Below are 23,537 nucleotides of genomic sequence, written 5' to 3' on the forward strand. Positions count from 1 at the left end.
CAAAACACCAATGTACATAAAATAAAAACGAGCAATCAATCCTCGGTCCGCGAACCCATCCCCTAAATCCAGTTCTATACAAATAGCGCATGAACACGCGAGGGCACACACACACACACACACACACACACACACACACACACACAAAATCACCCCAGTCCAAGCCTGTAATCCTAGCGACTTGTGAGTCTGAGGCAGGAGGATTTTGAGTCCCAAGCCTCCCTGTGTTCCAAAGTAAATTCAAGGTCAGCGTGGGCAACTTTGTGGTTATCTGGAGACTACAGCTCAGTGGTAGAGCCCTTACCTAGAGACATAAGGTACTGGATTCCAGTATTAGGAGAAGAAAAGAGCTAGTCCCTACCTCTGCCCACCCACTTCTACATCCTGATAGCATAATCCCTGGCTCCCTGAGCCGCCATCTTTGCTCCAGCCATACAAGGCAGGCGGCTTTTCTCCTTCTGGATGCTCTTCATAAAGGCCATCTCACCGGGCAGATCTGCCGGCCTTCATCCTCCTCTGGGATTAAAGACCCTCCTCCAGCTCCGTCTACATCTACACGTTGCCCCCCAAAGCACTGGATTAAAGTAGTGTTGACACCACGTCTAACTCAGAAGTGTACTCACAAATGAGGTCAATTTTACTGGCACATACACTTTATTGAGCCTTCCTTTAGGGCTGGGACACAGCTCGATGGAAGAGCGCTTGTGATAGTGTACATAAAGCATGAGGTTTGACCCCCAGTACCACCACAACCCAAATACCAAGAAAACAGGCTTTAAAAATAAATATATGTGGGTTTGTATGTCTTTTCCCTGTGTGTATGTCTGGGTGCCGTGTGTGCGCCTGTTGCCCTTGGAGGCCAGAGGACAATGATCAGCTTGGTGCTGGGTCAAAATCCAGGTCCTCTGGGAGAGCAACCAGTGCTCTTACCCACCTGACCATGGCCCATCCCTCCATACCTCACCCGTCCCTCCCTGTCCCCTCCAGCCCCCATCCCATCCCTTCATCCCTCCAGCAGGCAAACATTCGAGAGTCCCTGAGTAAAACATGCAGCAGAAAAAAATGGTGAAGCCTAATTCTGTTCCGCAGCTAGAAACGAGGGAGGGTCACCAGAGTCACCAGAAATGCAATTTCTGGGAGAGGAACTGGGAGCCACCACCACCGTGGCCCAATCAGGAGACGAGACAGAGTAGACATGTTACCATTAAAAAATAAAAACCCAGAGGCAGGTTGGGTAAGCTGAGGGTCAGATAAGCAAAGCAGCCAGCCACTAGCTCTTACCTCTACCTCAGACCGAAAGAGTAATCCAGCTAGCTCCATGAATCCTGAGACAAATGCCTTCCCTGTCTGGAAATTAAATCTCCTTCTCCAATAAGTTGATCTTGGGAGATAGCCACACCTTTGGCTTTAGCCCATTGGTCAATACTCTTAGCCTCTTCTGTGAACCAGGAAGCCCATTGTAATTGTGGACCAGGCTCTAGAATAGCTTTAATCAAGTTTATCCAGTCTACAGGGATAACCCTATTATAAATGAACGTGTGTTTAACACCTGCTTCACAAATGGTGACTGCAAGCCGTGAGACTACAGCTTCCTTCAATTTCCCTAAGTCTAACACTATCACAGGCGTCCAGTTAGCTTTCACAGCTCTACCATTTGGCTCTTCCTGTGTGGCTGGCTTTCTTATAGCCTTACACTGTTCATTTCTAACCTTACAATGCAATGCTGAGCTTGGTTCTCCATTAAATTCCGGTCTGGATACCAACAATTTTATGATCTGCTTTATTGTTTTTCTAAGACCTCCATCTTGGCACTCACATCAACCAACTAACTTTAGAGATAAACCAAGAATTATCAAACTTATAATTAACAATTAACATCCCAGATGATTACCCTTTTGTTTAATTTTTCCATTTTTAAATCATCCATGACGTAATCATAGAGACCTAACTCCATTGTAATGTTTCTCAATTTCTCTAAAATTGATTTTCTTCCTTTTTATTTATATATTGTGTGAGGGTGTGCTCAACGAAGTTATGAATAGTTGTGAGCTCTGCTTCCTCTGGAACTGGGGTCTCAGACAGTTGTGAGCTTTCATGAGGATGTTGGGAACTGAACCTGGGTCCTCCGGAAGAGCAGCCAGTGCTCTTAGCCACTGAGCCATCTCTCTAGTGCCCGTTTCCCACTTTCTAATGTGGGAAAACTTTTTTAACTAAGCCCGTCCTTTAAGAGTCCTCAATAGTCTTACCAAGTCTGCAGACAGTGAGGTGGAGCACATCTCAATCGGAGCACTAGCTTGTGGCCATGAGCTGAGTTCTCAACACAAGCAGAGGGGCTGTAGGGAAAGGTCCACAACCTGGAGTGTCGGTGGGGGGGGGGGGGAATAAAAAAAAATGCACGTGGGATTGTTAGAAATGGGAGTGCCTGAAGGCAAACCTCCCAAGTTTGGGAGGCAGCTGCAGACTGCTGAGAAAGACAACAGGAAAATCCCAAGCTTGCTCAAAGATGTGGGGGGAAAAGAAAACCTAGGCAGTCTGGTAAGGATACCAGCAGGGGCTCAGACCCAGGCCCGGGCCAGCGGCTTCAAAGTGGCCTTTTCAGTGAATTTGTGTGTATGTATCTATGTATGTATGTAACAAAAATAATAAAAACCCAGGTGCAGTTGTTGGTGTTCAAGCTTCAAGCTGAAGATCAGAGAAGCAGACACTAGCTCTTACCTCCACCTCAGGCTGGAAGAGCTGTCCTGTCCTCAGTGTGGCTGGAGAACAAATATGTATAATATTGATTTTGCTTCTTCTTTTTGTATCTCTCAAATCCTGGGATTAAAGGTGTGATCCAAGTGCTGAGACACCTTAGTGTGAGCTGCTTCTCTTTAGGACTGGATTCATTTCATGTAGTTCCCTGAGGCCTTGAACTAACCATGTGCCTGTCTCCTGAGCCCTGGGATTAAGGGTGCATCACCACTGCTCTGTGACTGAGGCTGGCTTTGCTTTCTCTATCCTCAGGCAAACTTCAATAAATCATAAATAACATATCATCACAGATGTATTGTGAAAATCTTTATTACTGTCTCTTGTGGTAAAATAGCATCTTATACAAATAGTCACCAGGTTTGTTCTGGAGTGAGGGTCTTGAGTCAAGTGGAAAGGACAGAGATGTTTCTTATATTCTGTGAAAAATAGATTTATAGGGAAAATAGACTTTCACAACTTATATGACATCATGATCCTTTGTGAAACACGGGGCACCTGCCCCAACCCTCCTTTTGGCTACAAAGCTCTGGACACGGAATGTGGACATTTTCATAATCTATGACCAGTCCCAGACACTGTAAATCAGTCCCTGGAACGGGAAATACCCAGAGCCTGGAGAAGATTCACAAAGTCCGTGCAGGAGAGCGCCAAGCTAACCCGAGACAGCAGCCAATCCCAGCCTCGGGTACTGGCCGTCTTTACTCCCATGTTTGTGGCTTAGAACAGAATAAAAGCAGATAAGCTTCAACCTCCAAGAAGCAGAAAGGCAGCTCAGCCCAAGGCAGAGGGTGGGATGGAGACCAAGCAGCACCCTGTCTCTTGGCAGGCAGGGTTCTTCTGCCTGGGAGATGACAGGAGCTGCCATCTGCTCAGCTTCTGGCTCTTGACACCGGACATGGCCTCCAGACACTGGAGCAGCTCTTCTCTCCCGCCGTCACAGGAAGCCACTGTGGATGGGTGACATTCCTGAACAGTGTGACTTCTCACTGGTTACTTTCAAAGTGTGAATTCCAGTTTACATAAGTCAGGTACAAAGGCAGAAACAAGATGCTTGCAGACCTTGCAGAGGCGACCACTGACCTTCACAGCAGAGGACCGATCATCCCACCAACAACCACCGAGCCCGGCCTGAGTGCTCAACATGACCTCATGGCCCTTCTCAAGCCAGTGTGCCCAGGCCCTCCATCCTCTGGGCTCTCCAAGAGAAAGGCAGCGCTACAGCATAGCAGAATACAGGAGCAGCCCTAGCTAGGCTTCACTGAGCTAAGACCAGGCAGCTCCAGGCAGCTCATCCTAGGTAGTATTTATTTAAATACTGGAAACCAAATCACTCCTCCCCTGACTGTATCAGAGCAAGGGGCGCCCCGAAGCCGAGCTTGTCAAGAGCACACACAGCCCACCACAGAGCCCAGCAGAGGAACCACACAGAAAAAGAAGGAAGAGGAGGCGCTCATGTCTGCAGGTGAGGAGCGATGGCAGGCAGCTCCCCTGCAGAGTAGGCAGAGCACACTGAAGGCACCTGGATTTGGAGTGGTCCAGCTCCGAGGTTCACTAGAATGGTGAACCCAGAGGGCACCTGGGCTCTCCCGTCTCAGTGGGTAGATCCAGTGCAGCATCATTGGTAATTAGGGCTAGCATGTGCAGCTGTCAGAACATAGGCCCCGCCCACACTCCAGGGTGCTGACGCTCTAGAACCACACAGAGAGCACGTGGGGAGCCTGCTCTCATCACAGGTGACCTGTGACACTTGCTGATGACACTTCCACAATGCTAGATGGACCTGCACCACAGAGGAGTCCTGAAGCCACACACCTGACCTGGGCAGCCGCAGAGGTGGCAGCCAGCCAGTGAGGCTCTGAGCCTGACGCCCACAAGAGGGAGCTGTCTGACGACACAGTGCTCTGGCAGGCAACCTGGGCAGATGCTGCCCGTTCCAACAAACACCAGCGGCTTAAAGGAAGGAAGATGAGACTATGCACGGCTCAGGGCATCTGCCAGGTGGCTCCACGGAACGACTTCAGTAGAGAGGCAAACAGACAGGACGATACTCCTGAGCAGTAGACTAGAGTTCCAGAGGCAAATCCCAACCGAGGCCCGTCTTCCAGGCTCACTGTGCAGACAAGCAGGCTCTCTCCCTGAAGGATTAAGCGGGCTACAAGCATGTCTCTCCTACCGTGAGCCAGGTCAACCCTATCAGAGATCTAGCCACACCGCAGGTGCTAGAACACTGACTGTGTGAGACACAGGGCCACAAGTCTGAGAACACAGAACCCACAGCACAGCAGCCCTGCACTGAACTCAGAGACAAGTGTTCCGTGAACAAAACTGACACGGTCCACTGCAGCAGTCATGGCCGGGAGAGCAGAGCACATCCGCTCACCAGGCCTCCAGAGTAAGAACAGGAAGGTACCACCAGGCTGAGACCACGGTCTCCCCAGGACTGGCTGCGGGTCCCCGAAGGCAGGAGTAGTAACCTAAAACCCTTGTACCACCTCCCATCGCTCCCTCCATCTTCTCAAGTCTATTCCCGGCAGCTTCAGACTGTGCACAGGCTGAGGGCAGGCTGTGCCAACGCAACACCGTGGCGAGGGAGGGAGCGAGGGTCTTTCAGCTGCCCACGGCACCCAGGAACCTGCAGAAGGACTGGTAACCATCAGGCCTGCCGGGGTAACCAGAGCATAGCTAAGACTACACAGGAATAAATGGTTTTATCTGGGCCCCAGGAACCTTATCCTAATCTTTTACTTCACTATAATACCTCTTGGAACTAGGGGGCAGGAAAATACTGGGAAAAGGAACTGCTGGCCAGCATCTCCTGGGAGCACAGGCCACCACCCCAGCTGCAGCTCGCTGGACTACGTTCCGGTGCTGAGAAGCAGTAGCTGCAATTCCCCTGAGTGCCTCGTGGTGGCAGCAAAGGACCTTCGCTGTCCAATCCTGGAGCAGTTACTGGCCTCCATTATAGGCATAGTCAGCCTTGTTGTGCATTATCAGCTTGTTGTCAACAAAGTAGAAGCTGTCCGAGCGGGTCTCATACGGGTTTTCGATCATCAGACGAACTGCAAGTCGGGGAAAGGGAAGAAAGGGCAAAGACTGTGAATATGGCTCACACCCGGGTGTACAAACGGCATCCCCACCATTGATAAATCAGCCCTTGGCAAAGCCTGACTGCTCTGCCAGGACAGCAAGACATAAAACAGAAGAATCAGAGAGAGGGAGGGCTCCACACAACAGGAGGTCAGCTTCAATACAAGGGTGCAATCAGCTCTTCGGCCACCCTGCTCAGTCACAGCCGCTTGCTCGGTGCTCTTGCTGGCCCAGCAAGGCCTGGCTTCTGGCGGCTGCCCACCTCTAGGCATTCCAGTAAAAACTCAGTCCTGCCTCTCTGTATCTGTTTCTCTGGTTTGTTTTGTTTGTGGAGACAGGATCTCACTGTAACGCTCTAGCTGGCCTCAAACTCACAGAGTTCTGCCTGTCAGCCCAAGTGCTGGAGTAAAGGGAGGCGCCACTGTGCCCAAATCCCTTCTTTGGTTTTAGTTTTGATAATTTTTAAAAAAGTATTTCTTGGGCTGGAGAGAGGCTCAGAGGTTAAGAGCACTGGCTGCTCTTGAAGAGGTTCTGAGTTCAATGCCCAGCAACCACATGGCAGCTCCCAGCTGTCTGTCACTCCAGTTCCATGGGATTTAATACCTTCACACCAATGCACATAAAATGAATTTAAATAAAAACTATTAAAAATGCATTTATTTTATGTGTAAGGGTGTTTTTTGTTTTGTTTTTTGCCTGCATGTATGTCTGTGCACCATGTGTGTTATACTTTCAGAGGCCACAAGAGGGCATCAGATTCCCCTGGAACTGGAGTTAGAGACTAATGAGCTGCCTTGTGGGTACTGGAAACTGCGCCCAGGTCCTCTGGAAGGGCAGCCAGGGCTCTTACTCATCTCTCAAGCCCTTCCACTTTTTATGAGCCTGCTGAAAGCCAAAAGAATCCTAGGTGTGTGTTCAGGGGAATAACAGGGAAGCCATTCTCTAGAGAGGGCTCTGGTAGTTATTTACCTGTGAGACCCAAACAAGGCATTGAACTAAAGCCTTTGTCTGTCTGTCTGTCTGTCTGTCTGAATTCTGGACTTGACCTCCTTCCACGCTGGAAGGTAAATTAATTACGGTCACCCCCTGTCAGTTCTGATTTAATAGGCTCTTGCCATCTCCAGTGTCCTTGGGAAAGGCATCGAAGGTGTCATTTTAAGGTCTCTGAGCTCACCCAGGCCAAAGCGATTCCCTTCACATTCAGAACCTGCAAACCCTCTGGCCTATCTGGCTTCCCAGGTTAATCTATTCTTCCAAGTGTTTGCACATTCCAGGCCAGCTCAAGCCAGAGTGAGATGTCACAAAGCCCCCATATCTCAGTAGACTTCTCACCCGGGCAGTGTTTTCGTGAGTGGGGTGCGCACTGCAGAGCGCACTCTTTAAGGGCATGGGACACAATGCATCAGCCCCGAAAGATGCGAGAGTGAGGAGGAAGCTGTCCTCTCTACTCAGGCCCGAGTCACTACACTCTTCCTGAATCCCACAGGAGCAGTCAGAGTATGAAACACAAGACTGAGGTCGGACGACACCAGCTCCGCACTTCTGCAAGAGGAGCTGCTGGACCAGACGCATGGTTCGCTCCTTGCAGACCCCAGAATCTCCAGCCCTGAAGAGAGACTGAGGGATACCTACTGACATCCTCAGAGAGCTGCGGGAACTCGTAGATGTGCTCACACGTGTTCCTACTGCTGGGGATGCAGAAACCGAAATCAAAGTCAAAATTCTTCAACAAACGCTCCCGGAAATAGTGCCGCTCAATCATCCGGAAGTTTGACACAGGCCTGTCCCCCACGGTGAACTCTACCCTGTAAAACAGATCCCTATTAGCCTTCGCTTCTTCCTTGCACTGAAGCCAACCTCAACCCCACTGAGCACATCTTCCCCGAGAACAAGTGCCATGTTCTGCCTTCATACAAACAATAGCACTCACGTGGCACCGACTGTCCGGAGGCGGAGAAACGCTGGCGTGAACTGATAGCGGACAAAGCGCCCTACGCTGATATCCACGTCCACACTCTCCTCCTCTGCCCCCTGGTCTTGGTCTGGAAGAACAGTCTTGCCTTAGCATGCCACCATCCACCCGGCACTGTGACTCAGGCTCACACTAGTTACGATAGCCCATTTGCTACACACTCGCTGGGCCCACGTTTCAGTGGCCCTGCAGGGAGGGATCACGTGTGTCTCTACTTCACAGACAAGGAAACACATTCAAAAGGCTGTCCTGCCTGACTTCCCAAACACTTAAAGAAGGCAGCAAGTTCTGAGTGCTGCCCACCCGCCTCAGCCTCCATCACCCAGGGAGTGGGCATGTCTTGGGTGAAGCCAGAACCACACAGGCTGGATAGTCTGTGACACGACCCTCAACACAGACTAGGTCAGCCCTGACCACTAACCAGGAGACCGGGTCACAGAGGGCCAACAGGTCCCATGCCCCTTCAAACAATACAAATAGGAAGTCACTGGAATTTCAATAAAGACACCGACCTACGGCCTTGAGGCAGGCCTGTCTGTCCCAGGCCACCCCAGGGTGGGAGGGTGGAAACAGATTGGCCAGGAACCTGACATGTGGACCCTCATGGGGTCAACGCTCGCCTCTGTCTAGACTGCTGTTGAGTGCACATAAAGACCCAACTGTTGAAATATGAACATGGGGGGGGACTTTCTATTGTTCATACATGGGCGCCGTCAGCACCAAACATCTGTGCCTGTGACAGCCCGGCACAATGGGAAACTGCCCTCCCACCGACAGGCCAAGGGCTCTGGACCCACTGTGGTCTCTGGTCATCGGGCATGCCTCACAGAAGGACGCTCTGCCGCTGAGAGCACAGAAGAACAGACTGGGAGGGAGGCAGAGCGTTCACTCGCAGCATCTGCAACGAGTCTTCACAGGGTTCCGCGCCTTGGTCAGGCCTGGCCTCTGACAGTGGAGATGTAGGCAAGGGTGAGCCAGGGCTGGGTAAGCCTTTCCTAGGATAGTCTGTCTGTCCATCTCAGCGCTGCAGACCAAGCCATCTGCTGACCGAGTGCTCCGCTCCTGAGAGGCAGCCCCAGCCCCAGCTCGGGAAAGTCTTTTCGATTTCTCTGAGATCCCAACACCTATCTTCACAGAGATGTAAGCTTATGCTGAGTAGCAAATCAAATGAGAAGAACTTTGCAAAATGAGTTTCATTAGAAATCACAGTTGAGGATGGAGAGATGGCTCAGAGGTTAAGAGCACTGGCTGCTCTTCCTGAAGACCGGAGTTCAATTCCCAGCAATCACATGAAGGCTCACAACCATCCATAATGAGATCTGGTGCCCTCTTCTGGCCTGCATGCAGACAGATCACTAGATCACTGTATACATTATAATTATAAATCAAAAAAAAAAAAAAAATTAGAGTTGAGCCAGGCATTGGTGGAGCACACCTTTAATCCTAGCACTCAGGAGGCAGAGGCATTCGAATCTCTGTGAGTTCCAGGACAGCCAGGGCTACACAGAGAAACCCTTTCTCAAAAAGCCAACATAAGTAGTAATGAGATCACAGTTGAGGGGCCAGGAAGATAGCTCAGCCAGTGAAGTGCTGTGGGATAGCCCTTCTGTACACTGTGTGAAGTGCTGTGGGATAACCCTTCTGTACACTGTGTGAAGTGCTGTGGGATAGCCCTTCTGTACACTGTGTGAAGTGCTGTGGGATAGCCCTTCTGTACACTGTGTGAAGTGCTGTGGGATAGCCCTTCTGTACACTGTGTGAAGTGCTGTGGGATAGCCCTTCTGTACACTGTGTGAAGTGCTGTGGGATAGCCCTTCTGTACACTGTGTGAAGTGCTGTGGGATAACCCTTCTGTACACTGTGTGAATATATGTTGCTCTGATTGGTTCAATAAACAAAGTGACTGGCCAAGAGCTGAACAGGAGCAGCTAGGCAGGAGAGTCAAACTGAGGGTACCGGGCCCAGGGAGGGTGGAGAAGAGTCGCCAGACACTGAGGAGGAGGACATGCGGGGGGACAGGTAAAGCCTGTGGAGATGCATAGACAAACAGAAATGGGTTAGGGTGTAAGAGCTGTGACCCAGGGAGGGAGGGAAGGGGGGGCCAACGCGCACAAACTGTCCCCTGACTGCAAAGATGATGTCTCAAGACAAAACCAAAACAAAGAAACCCAAACAACAGAGCAAAAGTGACAGGTGCCCTGTCCTTGCACCTGAGGGCTCGGTGACTTCAACTCTGAACTCATCTTTGTCGCCACAGCCAGAAAGGAATGTTGTCCTGGAGTCTGTTGCATATTTGAATGAATGAATGAATGAATGAATGAATGAATGAATGAATGAAAGCCATGGGGCTTGAAAGCTGGCTCAGCAGTTGGTCCTTCTTGCAGAGGACTCAAGTTCAGTTCCCAGCAACCCTGTGTACAACTCACAGCTGCCGGTAACTATAGTTCCGGTGATCCAACACCCTCTTCTGACCTCCAGAGGGAAGTGTACTCATGTGCACAAACCCATAATGGACACATACTGTGGCACACATATAATTTTCTTTGGGGGTGGGGTTCAAGACAGGGTTTCTCTGTATAGCCCTTGCTATCCTGAAACTCACTCTGTAGACGAGGCTGCCCTTGAACTCACAGAGATCCACCTGCTTCTGCCTCCTGAGTGCTGGGACTAAAAGCATGCGTCACCACACCCAGCTAAAGTTTTTGCAGTTGTTGTGGTTTTTAATGTGTTTTTAAGCCTTCAAAACAAAAACAAAACTGCTAAGCCAGGCCTGGGTAGGAAGCCTAACGCAGTATTAAAGGTAAGCAAGAGCCCGAGAGGCTGCCCGGCCCGCAGGACTCGGGAGGGCTTTCCTCAGCAGAGTTTTCCTGCAAGGGTTGATTTTGCCACTGCAGGCAGTGTGACTCACTCCACAAGCCCAGGGCCTTAGGGAAGTGTCCCCTGTGAATTCTGGGTCTCAGCTCCCTCAGTAAAAAGAGGCTGAGCCACTCACAGGGACATGATAAGCACCCGGACAGTGCCCCCAAACAATAAATGTCAGCTTCCCATGCTGGCTGTGATGACATGAGCCTGTAACCCCAGCACACGGTGTGTGTGGAGGGTGGGTGTCAGGCTACACTGCAAGTTCTGGGCCAACCTGGGCTACATAACCTATCCCAAAAACAAAGCCAGGCCAGTGGGTAGCTCAGGTGTAAAGGAGCCTGCCTGCCTGCCACACAAGCCAGGCGCCCTGAATCAATGCCTGGACCCCACATATATGTGAAAATGGATAACTGACCCCACCAAGCTGTGCACATAGGTATTTACACGCAAAAATAAATGAACAAATAAAAAATTTAAAGAACCAGTCTTTTAACAAAGCTCCAAAGTAGTACAGGCAGCAGGCGAGGCCACAGGAAGTGATCTCAGTCATGGAATGGGGACACAGTGGAACCCAGAAACACATGTGCTGGCATAGGCACACAGACTTTCCAAAGACCTTTCCTTCCCCAGGCGGTGGGTGAGTCCACAATGCCCAGGCCTACCTGAGATGCAAGGCTTGGCGATCTCAAAGAGCACCGTCCCCGTCTCCAGATCTCGAATTTTGAAGCGTGTAAAATCGATACTGTAGACATTGTCTTCAGGCTTACATAAATAATCTGAAAAGGAGAGACCAATGATTGCTATTAGGTACTCTTCCAAAATGACCATCTGTTTCATCCCCTGGTTTTGAAGCAAATGTATTCTTCCCTGATACAATTCACTGAAAATGTCCCCCATTCTTTTTGCTTTTTATTTAAGATTTATGTTTATTTCCTATGTATGGTGTTTTGCCTGCATGTAAGCACCCCATTCGTGCCGTGTTGGAAGAGACAGGAAGACGGTGTCAGACCCCTAGAATCATAATTACTGGTAGTTATTATGCCAAGTCCCCTGGTTGAGTGCTCTCAACCACTAAGCATGTCTCAAGGTCCAAACACTCTCTTTCAGAGCTAAGTCTGCTATGATCATGGCGGGAACATGGCGGGAGCAATAGCTGGGAGTCACATGTTGATCTGTGGGCAGTACACAGAGCCGCTGGACCTCCTGTGAGCAGTACACAGAGCCGCTGGACCTCCTGTGGGCAGTACACAGAGCCGCTGGACCTCCTGTGGGCAGTACACAGAGCCGCAGGACCTCCTGTGGGCAGTACACAGAGCCGCAGGACCTCCTGTGGGCAGTACACAGAGCCGCAGGACCTTCTGTGGGCAGTACACAGAGCCGCAGGACCTTCTGTGGGCAGTACACAGAGCCGCAGGACCTTCTGTGGGCAGTACACAGAGCCGCTGGACCTTCTGTGGGCAGTACACAGAGCCGCAGGACCTCCTGTGGGCAGTACACAGAGCCGCTGGACCTCCTGTGGGCAGTACACAGAGCCGCTGGACCTCCTGTGGGCAGTACAGAGCCGCAGGACCTTCTGTGGGCAGTACACAGAGCCGCAGGACCTTCTGTGGGCAGTACACAGAGCCGCAGGACCTTCTGTGGGCAGTACACAGAGCCGCAGGACCTCCTGTGAGCAGTACACAGAGCCGCAGGACCTTCTGTGGGCAGTACACAGAGCCGCAGGACCTCCTGTGGGCTTGCTGAAACCTCCTAGCCCACTCCAGTGACATGCTTCCTCCCACACCACCACACCCAATTCTTCTAATGGTTTCAAAGAGTGCCACCCCTGCTGATCAAGCATACAAACACACCAGCCTATGGGGACCATTCTATGGTGTGTTCGCCTGTATCACACGGGTGCAGAGGCCAGAAGATGCCATAGCCCCAGGACTGGAGTTATAGGTAGTTGTGAGCCGTCATGAGGGTGCTGGTCATTGAGCTCAAGTCCTCTGAGAGAGCAAGCAGCACTTTGTACATTAAGCCATCTCCCCAACCCCCAAAATCCTCTTGTATAATCAACATTGGAAGATTCAAGCAAGATGGCTCAGAGAAATAAAAGATTTAAAAAAATATTTCATACTGGCTAACAAGTAATAATGGGGTTCTTTGCCAACTGTATCAGAAAACAGATCAGCAGACGTTTCTGGAAAAGGCCAGGTTTAAATAGCTCAGACTATGCATCCACACAGGGTGTGACTTTCTCACGGCCTGTGGACAGGAAGTGAACGAGCAGCTGTACAGAAAGGGAGAAAGCTGTTGGTGCAGATGGCGGGCAAGTTCAGTACCCACACGCAACACGAGTTTAACCACATGGCGGGCAAGTTCAGTACCCACACGCAACACGAGTTTAACCACATGGCGGGCAAGTTCAGTACCCACACGCAACACGAGTTTAACATCTACTTCAACCACTTAAAAGGCTAGAGCCACACTTAGTCTGCGGGCTGCACAAAAGTATGGATGCACTCACAGGGTAGCAGGGCAAACGTGCCAGTGAGGATACCAAGCCTAAACAGCACCCACGGCAAGCCGGGAGAGACGCCAGCCAAAGCTGCCCGGCACAGGAAGGCACAGGAAGGCTGTCGCCCATCTGACGCCCACCCACCCTCTCCCGCTCCAGCACTCCCTCTGCATGCTTGTTTGTGTCTGGCGTTTCACGTTTCACAAGCCGGCCGGTCTCCACTGAGATAGCAAACTTGAAAGCTACTGTAAGTCCAAAACCCTGTGGGGTGAGTTGAGAGTCTTGAGGAGGTGCTCAAGAAATAACTCACAGAAGAACTGAGTGACAAAGTCCAAAGGTCACTAAGCTCTGGTAGCAGCTTTTCTCTAAGGACGTGCAGGGTGGGCAGAGCCTTCTTCAGAGGAGGCCTGAGGGCTGTTAGTATGTCTACAGGACCAGACACATGAAATCCTAACTCACCCTTGACACCAGCAGCCGGCAAGGCCGACACATAGGATGCTGGTAGTCAGATGCTGACCATGTCTGTGCTTTCAAGTCCCCAAATGGAAATCGAGAACTGAAACAGCTTTGCACTGTTAACTATCTAAAGTTGCTTTCAGACAGGCAACCCGGAGTCCCAACCCAAACAGCGTCAGAAAACTGGGTCACCAAAGCATGCAAACGAAAATGAAAATGTTTTAGGAGATGGAGGTTCCCTTTTGCACGCACTGGACCAGCGGTAGCCACTTCCCTTGGAACTCCATTTTCCAAGTCGCCAGAGCTACCACCACCAACCTGAACTCCATCTTACAGAAGCCATCCGGCAGACACTCTGGCATCCTTCAGGGAGGCGGGTTAAGAAGTCTCAAGGGCAGGGGAGGGAAGGAGGGCAAGCCGAGGCTAACCAGGTGACTGCCAACTCCTGGGGGGCAACTAATGGCAAGGAAAAGGGTGTCAGGTCAGGGGCGGGCTTGGCAGTTCCCAAAAGACAAGAGATCATCAGGAAACAGACACGTATTTCTCCTCGCCCTTCCTTGCACAGCTAAGAAGGCAGGAAAGTGGCTTTTTATGCAAAAAAAAAAAAAAAAAAAAAAAAAAAGCCACACTTCTGAAACCCTGACACAGCTGTAAATTCTAGAAAAAAAAAATAATAACGCCAAGAGCAAGACCCGCGTGCCAGCGTGTAGGTAACGCTGGAACTTTAAAGTTTATCTTGTTTTTGCGGCACAGCTTTTTACGCCTGTAAGCAATGGCACGGCCACGTGTTTGCGGGCAGCACCAGCCCCACCTGCACACAAAGGGGCGCCGCCCGGGGACGCGGTGGGGACCCGAGCTCGGCCTGCGGGGGAGGGGCCGTCGCGAGCCCGAGCCGGGCGAAGGCGGGGCCGGCAGGTGCGGCCCGGGCCGGGCCGGGCCGGGCAGGCGGGATCTGCAGCGGCCCGGGCCGGGCCAGCCGCGCCGCGGGGCCCCGGAAGCCCAGCCCGCCGAGCCGGGGAAGGGCGGGGCCGGCCGGGGCGGCCTCAGGCCCGGGCCCGGGCCCCCACCCCCGCGGCCCGCCCGCCCGCCCGGCACTCACTCTCGGTGACCCGGTCCAGGCGCAGGACGTGCTCGGGGCGGATCGCGTCCAGCGCCAGCAGCTCCTGCTCGGTGACCGCGGCCCCGGGGCCGCCGTCGGCCGTGTGTGTGGGCGCCTGGCGCCGCGCCTTGAGCCGGTTCAGGACGCCGCCGCCCGCCTTCTTCTTCTCCTCCTTGCCAGCCGCCAGCCCGCCCGGCCCAGCCGCCGGCGCCGCGCTCGCTGCCTTCGGGTTCGACCCGCTCATCGCTCCACAGCCAAGATGGCCGCCACCTCACGGCGCCGTAACTATGGAGAGCGGGGGCGGGGCCCGGGCTGGGGGCGGGGCCGGGGAGGGGCGGGGCCTGCGGGGAGCCTCCACCAAGCCCAGCTTGGGTCCCATCAGGTGGCAGAGGGCTGCCCTGAGACCTCAGGACTCTCGCCCCTCACTGTCAGGTCCTCAGTCACCGTCGCCCTTGATATTTTGAATATATCCTTAAAGAGTAAGTAAAGGAAAACAAAAAGTGAAATATACTTTGAGTCCAGTGAAGCTCTGTAGCACAAAGTGTGGGCAGACGTTTAAAGAACGGTACTGCTTGCCGTGCAAAGATAAACTTTTCAATTGGATGGCTATCTCTCGAGGCTGGCTCAGCAGTTAGGAGCATTGGATGCCCTTCTTGAGGACCCGGGTTCAATTCCCAGCACCCATGTGCCAGTTCACAACCCAGACGTCTGTAATCCCCGTTCCAGGGGATTTGATACCCTGTACAACTGGTGTGCAGATCATGCAGGCAGAACACGCAAACCTATAAAGTAAAATTAAACAAGTACACTGCTAGTGTTAGGTCCCTGCTACGTCAGCCACTGGGCTAAGACACTGGGCCTAGGTGGGCTTCGGGAAATAAGGACAGCAATTGCATCTGCCTAGTTTTCCAGAAATGGTTGGCTGAGAGAAAGCCTTTGTTAGTTCTCTGGAACCCTCCATGGAGGAGCTCCCACTTCGCCAGGAAAGATTCAAGTCTGCCAGATATGCTGTGACTCCTCGGGAGAGGTGGGTAAGTGGAAAGGAGCAGACAGACAGACTGACTCTCGCTCCTTAGCTTAGCCAGGGCACGAGAAGTCACTGAAGTTTTCACAGACAATGGTGCCAGCAGGCTGGGGGGAAGGTATGCTCTTCTACCACAGGTGGCTCCCCCAGGGTCCTGTGTGTGTGTGTGTGTGTGTGTGTGTGTGTGTGTGTGTACACTCAAGTGTGTGTGTGTGTGTACACTCAAGAGTGTGTGTGTGTGTTCACTCAAGTGTGTGTGTGTGTACACTCAAGAGTGTGTGTGTGTGTGTGTGTGTAGAAGTTAAAAGACAACTCTGTGGAGTCGCTTCTCTCCCCCAGCCTTTGAGTAGGTTCTGGGACTTGAACTTGGGTCTGTGTGCAGGCCTGGTGGTCTCTGATCTGATCAGTGTGAAATCCAAGCCTCCCGCTGATGGTCAGCCTCCAGACATAACCACCTCACCAGACACCAAGGGTTTGGGGGTGGCCATTAGGCCTCACATTGTTCAAGGATAGAAGAAGCCTTACCTGATCCTATCCCAGCTGCCAAGTTCCTGCCGAGAATCCAGGGTGTATACCCAACGCTCAGGGAGAGTTTAATGTTTGAGAAGGACTCAAAAGTCTTTTCGTTCAGAAACAGCTCTTAAAGAACTATTTATTTATATATGACTTTATGTATATGAGTGTTCTCTCTGCATGTACTCCTTCAGGCCAGGCCAGGGAACAGGATCCCATTATACATGGTTGTGAGCCACCATGTGGTTCCTGGGAATTGAACTCAGGGCCTCTGGTAGAACAGCCAGTGCTCTTACCCTCTGAGCCATCTCTCCAGTCCTGGAACAACTCTACCTGAAAGCATACAACAGCAAGTGGCTATTGAACATCTTCCAGAATGCTATTTGATTTTGCTTTGCCAAGTAGGTAGTTTAGCATGCTGTCATTTCCCAGAAACTCACTCGGAACACTGAGGCTAGAATTATCTAGACTCTAGTTTTGGTTTCTTTTCAAGGGATCTTGACGAATGTATTCAATCCATCCCTAATTCCACACCTGAGGATTTGGATCCCTGGGACTCACACGTTGGAAGGAGACAACTGAATCCCATGAGAAAGAAAGAAAGAAAGAAAGAAAGAAAGGAAGGAAGGAAGGAAGGAAGAAAGGAAGGAAGAGACAGTGCAGTGCAGTGTACCGTGTCCGCCCAGGTGTAAGTATGAGTATGGAAGTCTAAGGTCCAGGTCTCACAGCAGCATTTTAAACAAACAAAAAACAAAAACCTCACATTTTTTTAAAATCACATTTTCGACTCAGAAAAGTGAAGGATTGTCATATAAAGAAGGTGGGACCTGTTCTGTGGCCACTGCCTACGGACTGTAGTTAAAAGGAATAGACTATGTCTTTAGGAATGTGCACATGTATAACCACAAGGAAATTAGTAAAGCAAAGCACAAATAAAAAGAAGGGAAAACACACTATTTTCTCCTCCCCCAGCCCATCAGGGTCTCTCACTATGTAACCCTGGCGGAACTAAAATAAAATCGCTCTGTAGACCAGGCTGGCTTCAAACTCACAGAGATCGGCCTGCCTCTGCCTGCCGAGTGCTGGGTTAACAGTGCGGACCACACCCAGCCCTACAGTTGCATCTTTAACAAGGTTGGGAAACTAGAGTCATGACCCCCAACCTGACTTTCCTCACTACTTTCTTAGAGTTATGAAAGGCTCTCTTGCAAAGGAAGAGTAAAAGGAAGGAAGGACAGATGGACTGACGGACCTTTGGAAATACATACACTAACAGTTTGAAAAAGGAAAGTCAGTATTACTGCACTAAATAGTAAAACTGGCCCCCTTTGGCCCCAGCACTGTGCCCCTGAGTCTTGCCAGCCACCGTAAGAGGCGTGACTGTTTTCCAATGCAGTTCCACCCACGGTAGCCGGGCAGTCTGCCTTAGCCGGGCCAGGAAGGCGCCCAGAGCTGGTGCAGCCAAGGTGAGCTAGCCATCCTAGGGCTTTTCTCTACGGGTCAGGGGCGGGCAGTCCCTCCTAAGAGCGGCTGGCCTCAAACCAGCAAGCTCTGGCTGGATGGCAGGCACACCTTGTGGTCTGGGACCCAAGACTAGTAATTACCCTGGGTTCCAAGTCACTTCACTCCCAGGCTGAGGACTGTTTTTTATTTTTTCTAAAGACACCAATTCATTATTTATATCCTACCTGTTCCCCCCAAGAAAAGATTTCAAGCATATTTCCAAGCCATATGGTACATGATTGGTTAATACAGCTTTGCGTAGCCTTGTGGAGGGATAGTATGTGTCATTGATGGGTAATTCCGGGAGAGTGTGTTACTTTGAACAATGTGTCATGTCACCCCCACCCCCATCCCCACCCTCCCCAGGCTCATATATCTGGATACTTTGATTCCTAGTTCCTAGTAAATGAAACTGTTTGGGAAGGATGGGACACCTGCCTCTGCCTCCAGATTAAAGACATGTGCCTCCGGATTAAAGACATGTGCCACCACTGCTCAGCATGGGATCTTGTCACAGCCATAGAAAAGTAACTGAGAGAGTTCTCAAGAAACACTTGCACATGTGGTGTGTAGTACAATCTGTACTGGCAAAAAAAAAAAAAAAATCTCTGAATGTTTACTGTTCAATGGGGGGGTTGGTGGCTACAATATGATCATAGCCACTGTGCAGCCCTTCAGACTGAAGGTCTCTTTGCACTAAACTATCTCTACATATCTAAGACATATTTAGAAAAAAAAAAAAAAAAACAAGGTCCAGAATGGTGTGCATACTACATTTGTTTAGTACATTATGACGGGCTGGCAAGATAGCTCAGTGTGTAAAGATGGCTACCTAACCTGACGATCTGAATTTAATACGGTAGGGAGGGGTAGCCATCTCCTGTATGTTGTTCTCTGACTACTACACAGATGCCATGGCAAGTGTAAGTGTGCAAGTGCACGCACGCACACACACACACACACACAATGCAATTAAAAATTAAAAATAGTACATGTGTACATTTGCAAATACATATCAAATAGATACAAACCAAACTGCCATCTGTGCTTTCCTGTGTAAATTGGAGGGACGGAGATAGGCATTATTTTCTGGGGGTCAGGTGTTGGATAGTGCCATGGTAAATTGCTTGCCTAGTGTGTGAGACTCTAGCTCTAACCACTAGTACTACTAAAAGTTCTATTTTTTAAATGTTTACTTGTGTATCTCTGTCTGTGGAGACCAGAGGCTGCTGCCAGGCTACCTTCCTTAATCCTGCTTTACCTTATTTTCTGAGACAGGGTCTTCCACTGAACCTAGAACTCACTGTTCCAGCTAGACTGGCTGGCCAGCAACCCCACCTGCCTGCACCACCAGCACCCCTGCATGTGAAGGCTGGGGAACCCCGTGCCTTCAAACAAGTACTGAACCCACTGAGCCATCTCCTCAGCCCCTGGATTATATGTTCTTATACCACTAAGTCCTAAAAGGTTACTTCCTTTTCAGTCTTCTGTTTTCTATATGTGGGTATTTGCCTGCATGCATGTCTGGGGCCCACAGAAGCCGAAGGAGGAACCAGTTCCCATGGACCTCGACTTACAAATGGCTGTGAGTGCTGAGAACCACGCCTGTGCCCTCTGGCAAAGCAGCAGACACCCTTAACCTCTGAGCCATCTCCCCAGCCAAGGTTACCATTTTTTTTTTTTTTTTTTTTCCACACGGGGTTTATCTGTGTAGCCCTGGCTGTCCTGGAACTTGTTCCGTAGACCAGGCTGTGCTGGGATTAAAGGCCTGCACCACCACAGCCTGGCCCAAGGTTACTTTTATATGATGAAAAAGAACGTATTTCTCTGGTCTCCTGAGCAAGTTCTAGGGCAGCCTCCAAAGCTACAGGGAAACCCTGTTTCAGGAAAAAGAAAAAAAGTGTATTTCCCTGTAATTAGGAGGTTGCAGCAGGGCTGCTGAGAACTTGAGGCTAGCCATGGGTATACAGTGAATTCCAGGCTAGCCTGGACTACAGAGTACAGCTCTCAACAAAACAAAACATACATACACATGCCACACACACACACACATACACATCTCCATGTGACCAAGGCTTCATGTTTTAAAAATTATATCAGTACGTTGGGGAGTGGTGGCGCACACCTTTAACCCCAGCACGTGGAAGGCAAAAGCCTGAGTTTGAGATCAGCCTGAGCTACAGGCTGAGTTCCAGGATAGTCAGGGCTGTACACAGAGAACCGTCTTGAAAAACAAAAACACAAAACAGAAATTGTGTGTGCATGTGTGATGGGAGATGTCATTATGTATATTTGTTTCTCATACTGGTTAATGAATAAAGCACTGTTGGCCAATAGGAAAGCAAAATAGGAGGGACTAGGAGACAAGGAAAGAGGAAGTAGGAAGGAGAGCCAAGATGGAGAGTCTAGAGAAAGCAGTATGCCGGCTGGCTCCCCGGTAAGAGAAATACATAGATCAGCAGAAATGGGTTAATACTTAAGACAGAGCTAGCCGATAAGGAACTAGCACCTGGCCAACAGCATTGTATCAAATACAGAGTCTCTGTGCATTATCTGGGGCTGGTGCAGCGGCGGGACAAGACCAGGAGGCGGGCAGAAAAACCTATACTCCTTACACATGTGTGTGTGCACATCTCACAGCATGCACACAGAGATAAACGGGAATATACTAGGGAAAGTTGGCTCTCTCCTATCTTGTGAGTCCCAGGGAGGATTTTCATACTTGGAGGCACGCACTTTTATTCTGGCATTAAAAAATACAGGCTTGAGCTGGGCATTGGTGGCATACACTTTTGGTCCCAGCATTCAGGAAGCAGAGGTTTGTGGATCTCTGTGATTTCAAGGCCAGCCTGGTCTACAGAGCGAGTTCCAGGACAGGCTCCAAAAGCAATACAGAGAAACCCTGTCTCAAAAAACCAAAAAATAAAAAAATACAGGTTTGGGGTGGGTACTTGGGAGGTGAAGGCATGAAGATCACAGGTTCAAAGCCAGCCTAGGCTGCAGAGCTAGACTTTTTTTTTTTGTCTCAAAAACTAAGAAAGTTTGGATCCTAGGGTCAGTTAGGACCAGCTAGGAGCTGTGGGACTTTTGGGTAAGCTACCCTGAATCTGGGTCCTCGGTTCTGTCGGTCAGCAGAGCCTCAAAGTTATGAGGACAAAATGTAAGACAGCAGCTAAGGGTGCAGATGCCAGGGAGGACACGGGCTCATCAGTTATAGGTAGGCAGAGCCAGCTGGGGCCAGGCCTCGAAGGCACCACAGACTCAAAGGGAGGCAGCAGGCAGCTCAGGACAGCAGTGTTTTTTCGTTTTCAAAAAATTCCTAATTTATTTCGCTTATTTATTGAGGTCTCCTTATATATCCCTAATTGGCCTGGAATTTGCTACATAGACCAGGCTGACCTCGAACCTCCTACTTACAGAGACCCACCCACTTGCCTCTGCTGCCCTAGTGCTGGGATGAAAGGCTTGAGGCACCACTCCACCTCAAACCATTTTTAGTACAAGGCCTGAGCCAAAAAGGAAGGGGGTTACCTTTTCCCACTGCATGTGGCTAAGAACAAACAAAAGTAAGACTCTTAGGATTGCCAACTCAACAGTCTCCATACTCCACCCCCTTTGTCTTGACTCTCCATTGTTGCTTCAAGAAACTTTCCAGTAACTGTTGTGTGTGTCCCCCCCCCCCCCCCCCCCGTGGAGGATGAGGTGGTGTGTGTGAGGATGAGGTGGTGTGTGTGTGTGTGTGTGTGTGTGTGGTGAAGTAAGGAAGAAGCTCTGACACACAGGCTCCAGCCAACCTGGAACCTCATTTCCTAAGTAAGATTAGTATCTAGACCCATAGAGTGGTCCAACCCCAGTTAAGTCCCTAGAGCAGTGATTTTTCAGGTCCCCATGTGGCAGGTCACTCCCATTGTGGCACTTACAAAGTAATACCTACCTGTGAATTAGTGGGTGGGCTCAGCGGAGTCTCTCTGGGCCCTGGGAACAGACTCCATCAACACTAGCTTTATTCTTAGAGCGGAGTACTGAATTCTGCCATTGAAAGATAACCCAGCAGGCGTGACAAACTCCCCCTCACCACACAAGGCGGAAACTTCCATTCCCGTTGGAGAAACAACAGGTATGTTCTGGAGACATGCCACAGCATTCTGGGGAGATGGAAAGCCGTGCAGAGTCCAGGGCTAGGCATGGTAGCCACATGTGTCCCCACCCCCTCCCTACCCACACTGGTTTGGTTTTTTTTTTTTTTTTCCCTCTCTTTTTGAGACAGGGTTTCTCTGTAGCTTTGGAGCCTGTCCTGGAACTCAACTCTGTAGACCAGGCTGGCCTTGAACTCAGAGATCTGCCTGCCTCTACCTCCCCAGTGCTGGGACTATAATGGTGTACACCACCAACACCCGGCCCCCACGTTGGTTTTTTGAGACAGGGTTTCTCTGTTTAGCCCTGGTTGTCCTGAAACTCACTTTGTAGACCAGGCTGGCCTCAAACTCCTGGTGGTCACACTTTTAAATCCCAGCACTCGGGAGGCAGAGGCCAGCAGAGCTCTGAGTTGAGTTCCAGGCCAGCCAGGGTACATGGTGACATCTGACACAAAGTAAATAAACTAATCAAGAGTCCTGTTGGGTTTCTGTTGCCATTATCTTGCAGTGCTTGGCACTGTGCCCCGCCCATTTCACAGGCTCACTCGGGACAGCTATAATTAGTCCAACCCAAGAAGGAGTATGGGGTTAGTGGTACATAAGCCTGGGTCTAAGTCATGGCTTGACCATTTGCTGACCAGCCTCAGGCGAATCATTGACACTTTGTGCTTTCCTGGACCACAGCTGGAAAAAGAGTTGATAGATTTTAGGGAGAGAAAAAAAAAAAATCCTCCCTGCATTCTATTTTTGTACCTGCCAGGAAGGGGGAAAGTAAGAGGAATATCCTATGGCTTCGTGTGTAGGTCACCTCCCAAGAAATGGTACAGGCCTAAAAGATACGGCAGAAGGTCTGAGTGCCAAGTCAGGGCTGGGCATTGCAGTCAGATTGGAAACTGCTGGTTGAGGTGGTCAGGCACGAGTAACCCTGACCTTCTCACCTTCCCAAACAGGGCTCCAGGGCCCCAGTCAAGCATTAGGCTTGGGGGCAGGGACCTTTACTTGCTGAGCAATCTTGCCAGTCCCAGGCCAGAATACCATCCACTCCCTTAACCGTCCTTGGCCACCGTCCCGTCCCGTATTACCTTGTCTACGGGGAGGAACCACAGCATGTGTGCAGAGCTCAGGTCTCTCCCTCCACACTTTGGGGACCAAACTCAGGCCATCGCTTCTCATGGCAGCCGAACCATCTGACTGTCTGGGGTTAGGGTGGGGAGTCCTCACTCACTGTTCAGGTGGGTATGGTCTTCAATCCCTGACCCTCTCAAGGGTTGGGGGATGACAGGGGTATGCTGCCACAGCCATTAAAATTCAACCTCAACACAAGAGTATCACTGCGAATTGTTTATTAAAACACAAAGCAATGGACAGTGAAAAACATCCTGATTTTTTTACTTTTTGGTGGGAGTGGGCGGGGCACGGGAAGGGTGGAAACAGATGGAGATGGCCCAGAAAGAAAGACAGCTCTATCCACCCCTACTGCTTCCCTGGCCAGCAGGTTCCAAGCCCCTTGAGTATACCTTGCCACGCACTGCTGTGAATGCACGGTGTGGCCAGTCAGCCTGGCCTCGCAGGGGAAGATGGGAAAGAACAGGAGCTACAGGAACTAACTGCTAAAGATCTCCAACACTTGGTTC

The 23,537-nt window shown here is 50.6% G+C and overlaps 1 protein-coding gene across 1 annotated transcript; it reads right to left on the bottom strand.

Moving 5' to 3' along the window:
- Nucleotides 1-3,044: 3,044 nt before the first annotated feature.
- On the bottom strand, nt 3,045-14,990 carry Unc119b (unc-119 lipid binding chaperone B). Its single transcript, XM_051176496.1, has 5 exons — nt 14,728-14,990; nt 11,335-11,448; nt 7,769-7,880; nt 7,471-7,643; nt 3,045-5,810 (listed from the first exon to the last, which is right to left on the bottom strand). Exons 1-5 carry the CDS (start codon nt 14,969-14,971, stop codon nt 5,698-5,700), a joined length of 756 nt encoding a protein of 251 aa, XP_051032453.1. The 5' UTR covers nt 14,972-14,990; the 3' UTR covers nt 3,045-5,697.
- Nucleotides 14,991-23,537: the final 8,547 nt, after the last annotated feature.

The sequence above is a fragment of the Phodopus roborovskii genome, unplaced genomic scaffold, assembly GCF_943737965.1.
Source record: "Phodopus roborovskii unplaced genomic scaffold, PHOROB, whole genome shotgun sequence".
NCBI classification, from domain to species: Eukaryota; Metazoa; Chordata; class Mammalia; order Rodentia; family Cricetidae; genus Phodopus; species Phodopus roborovskii.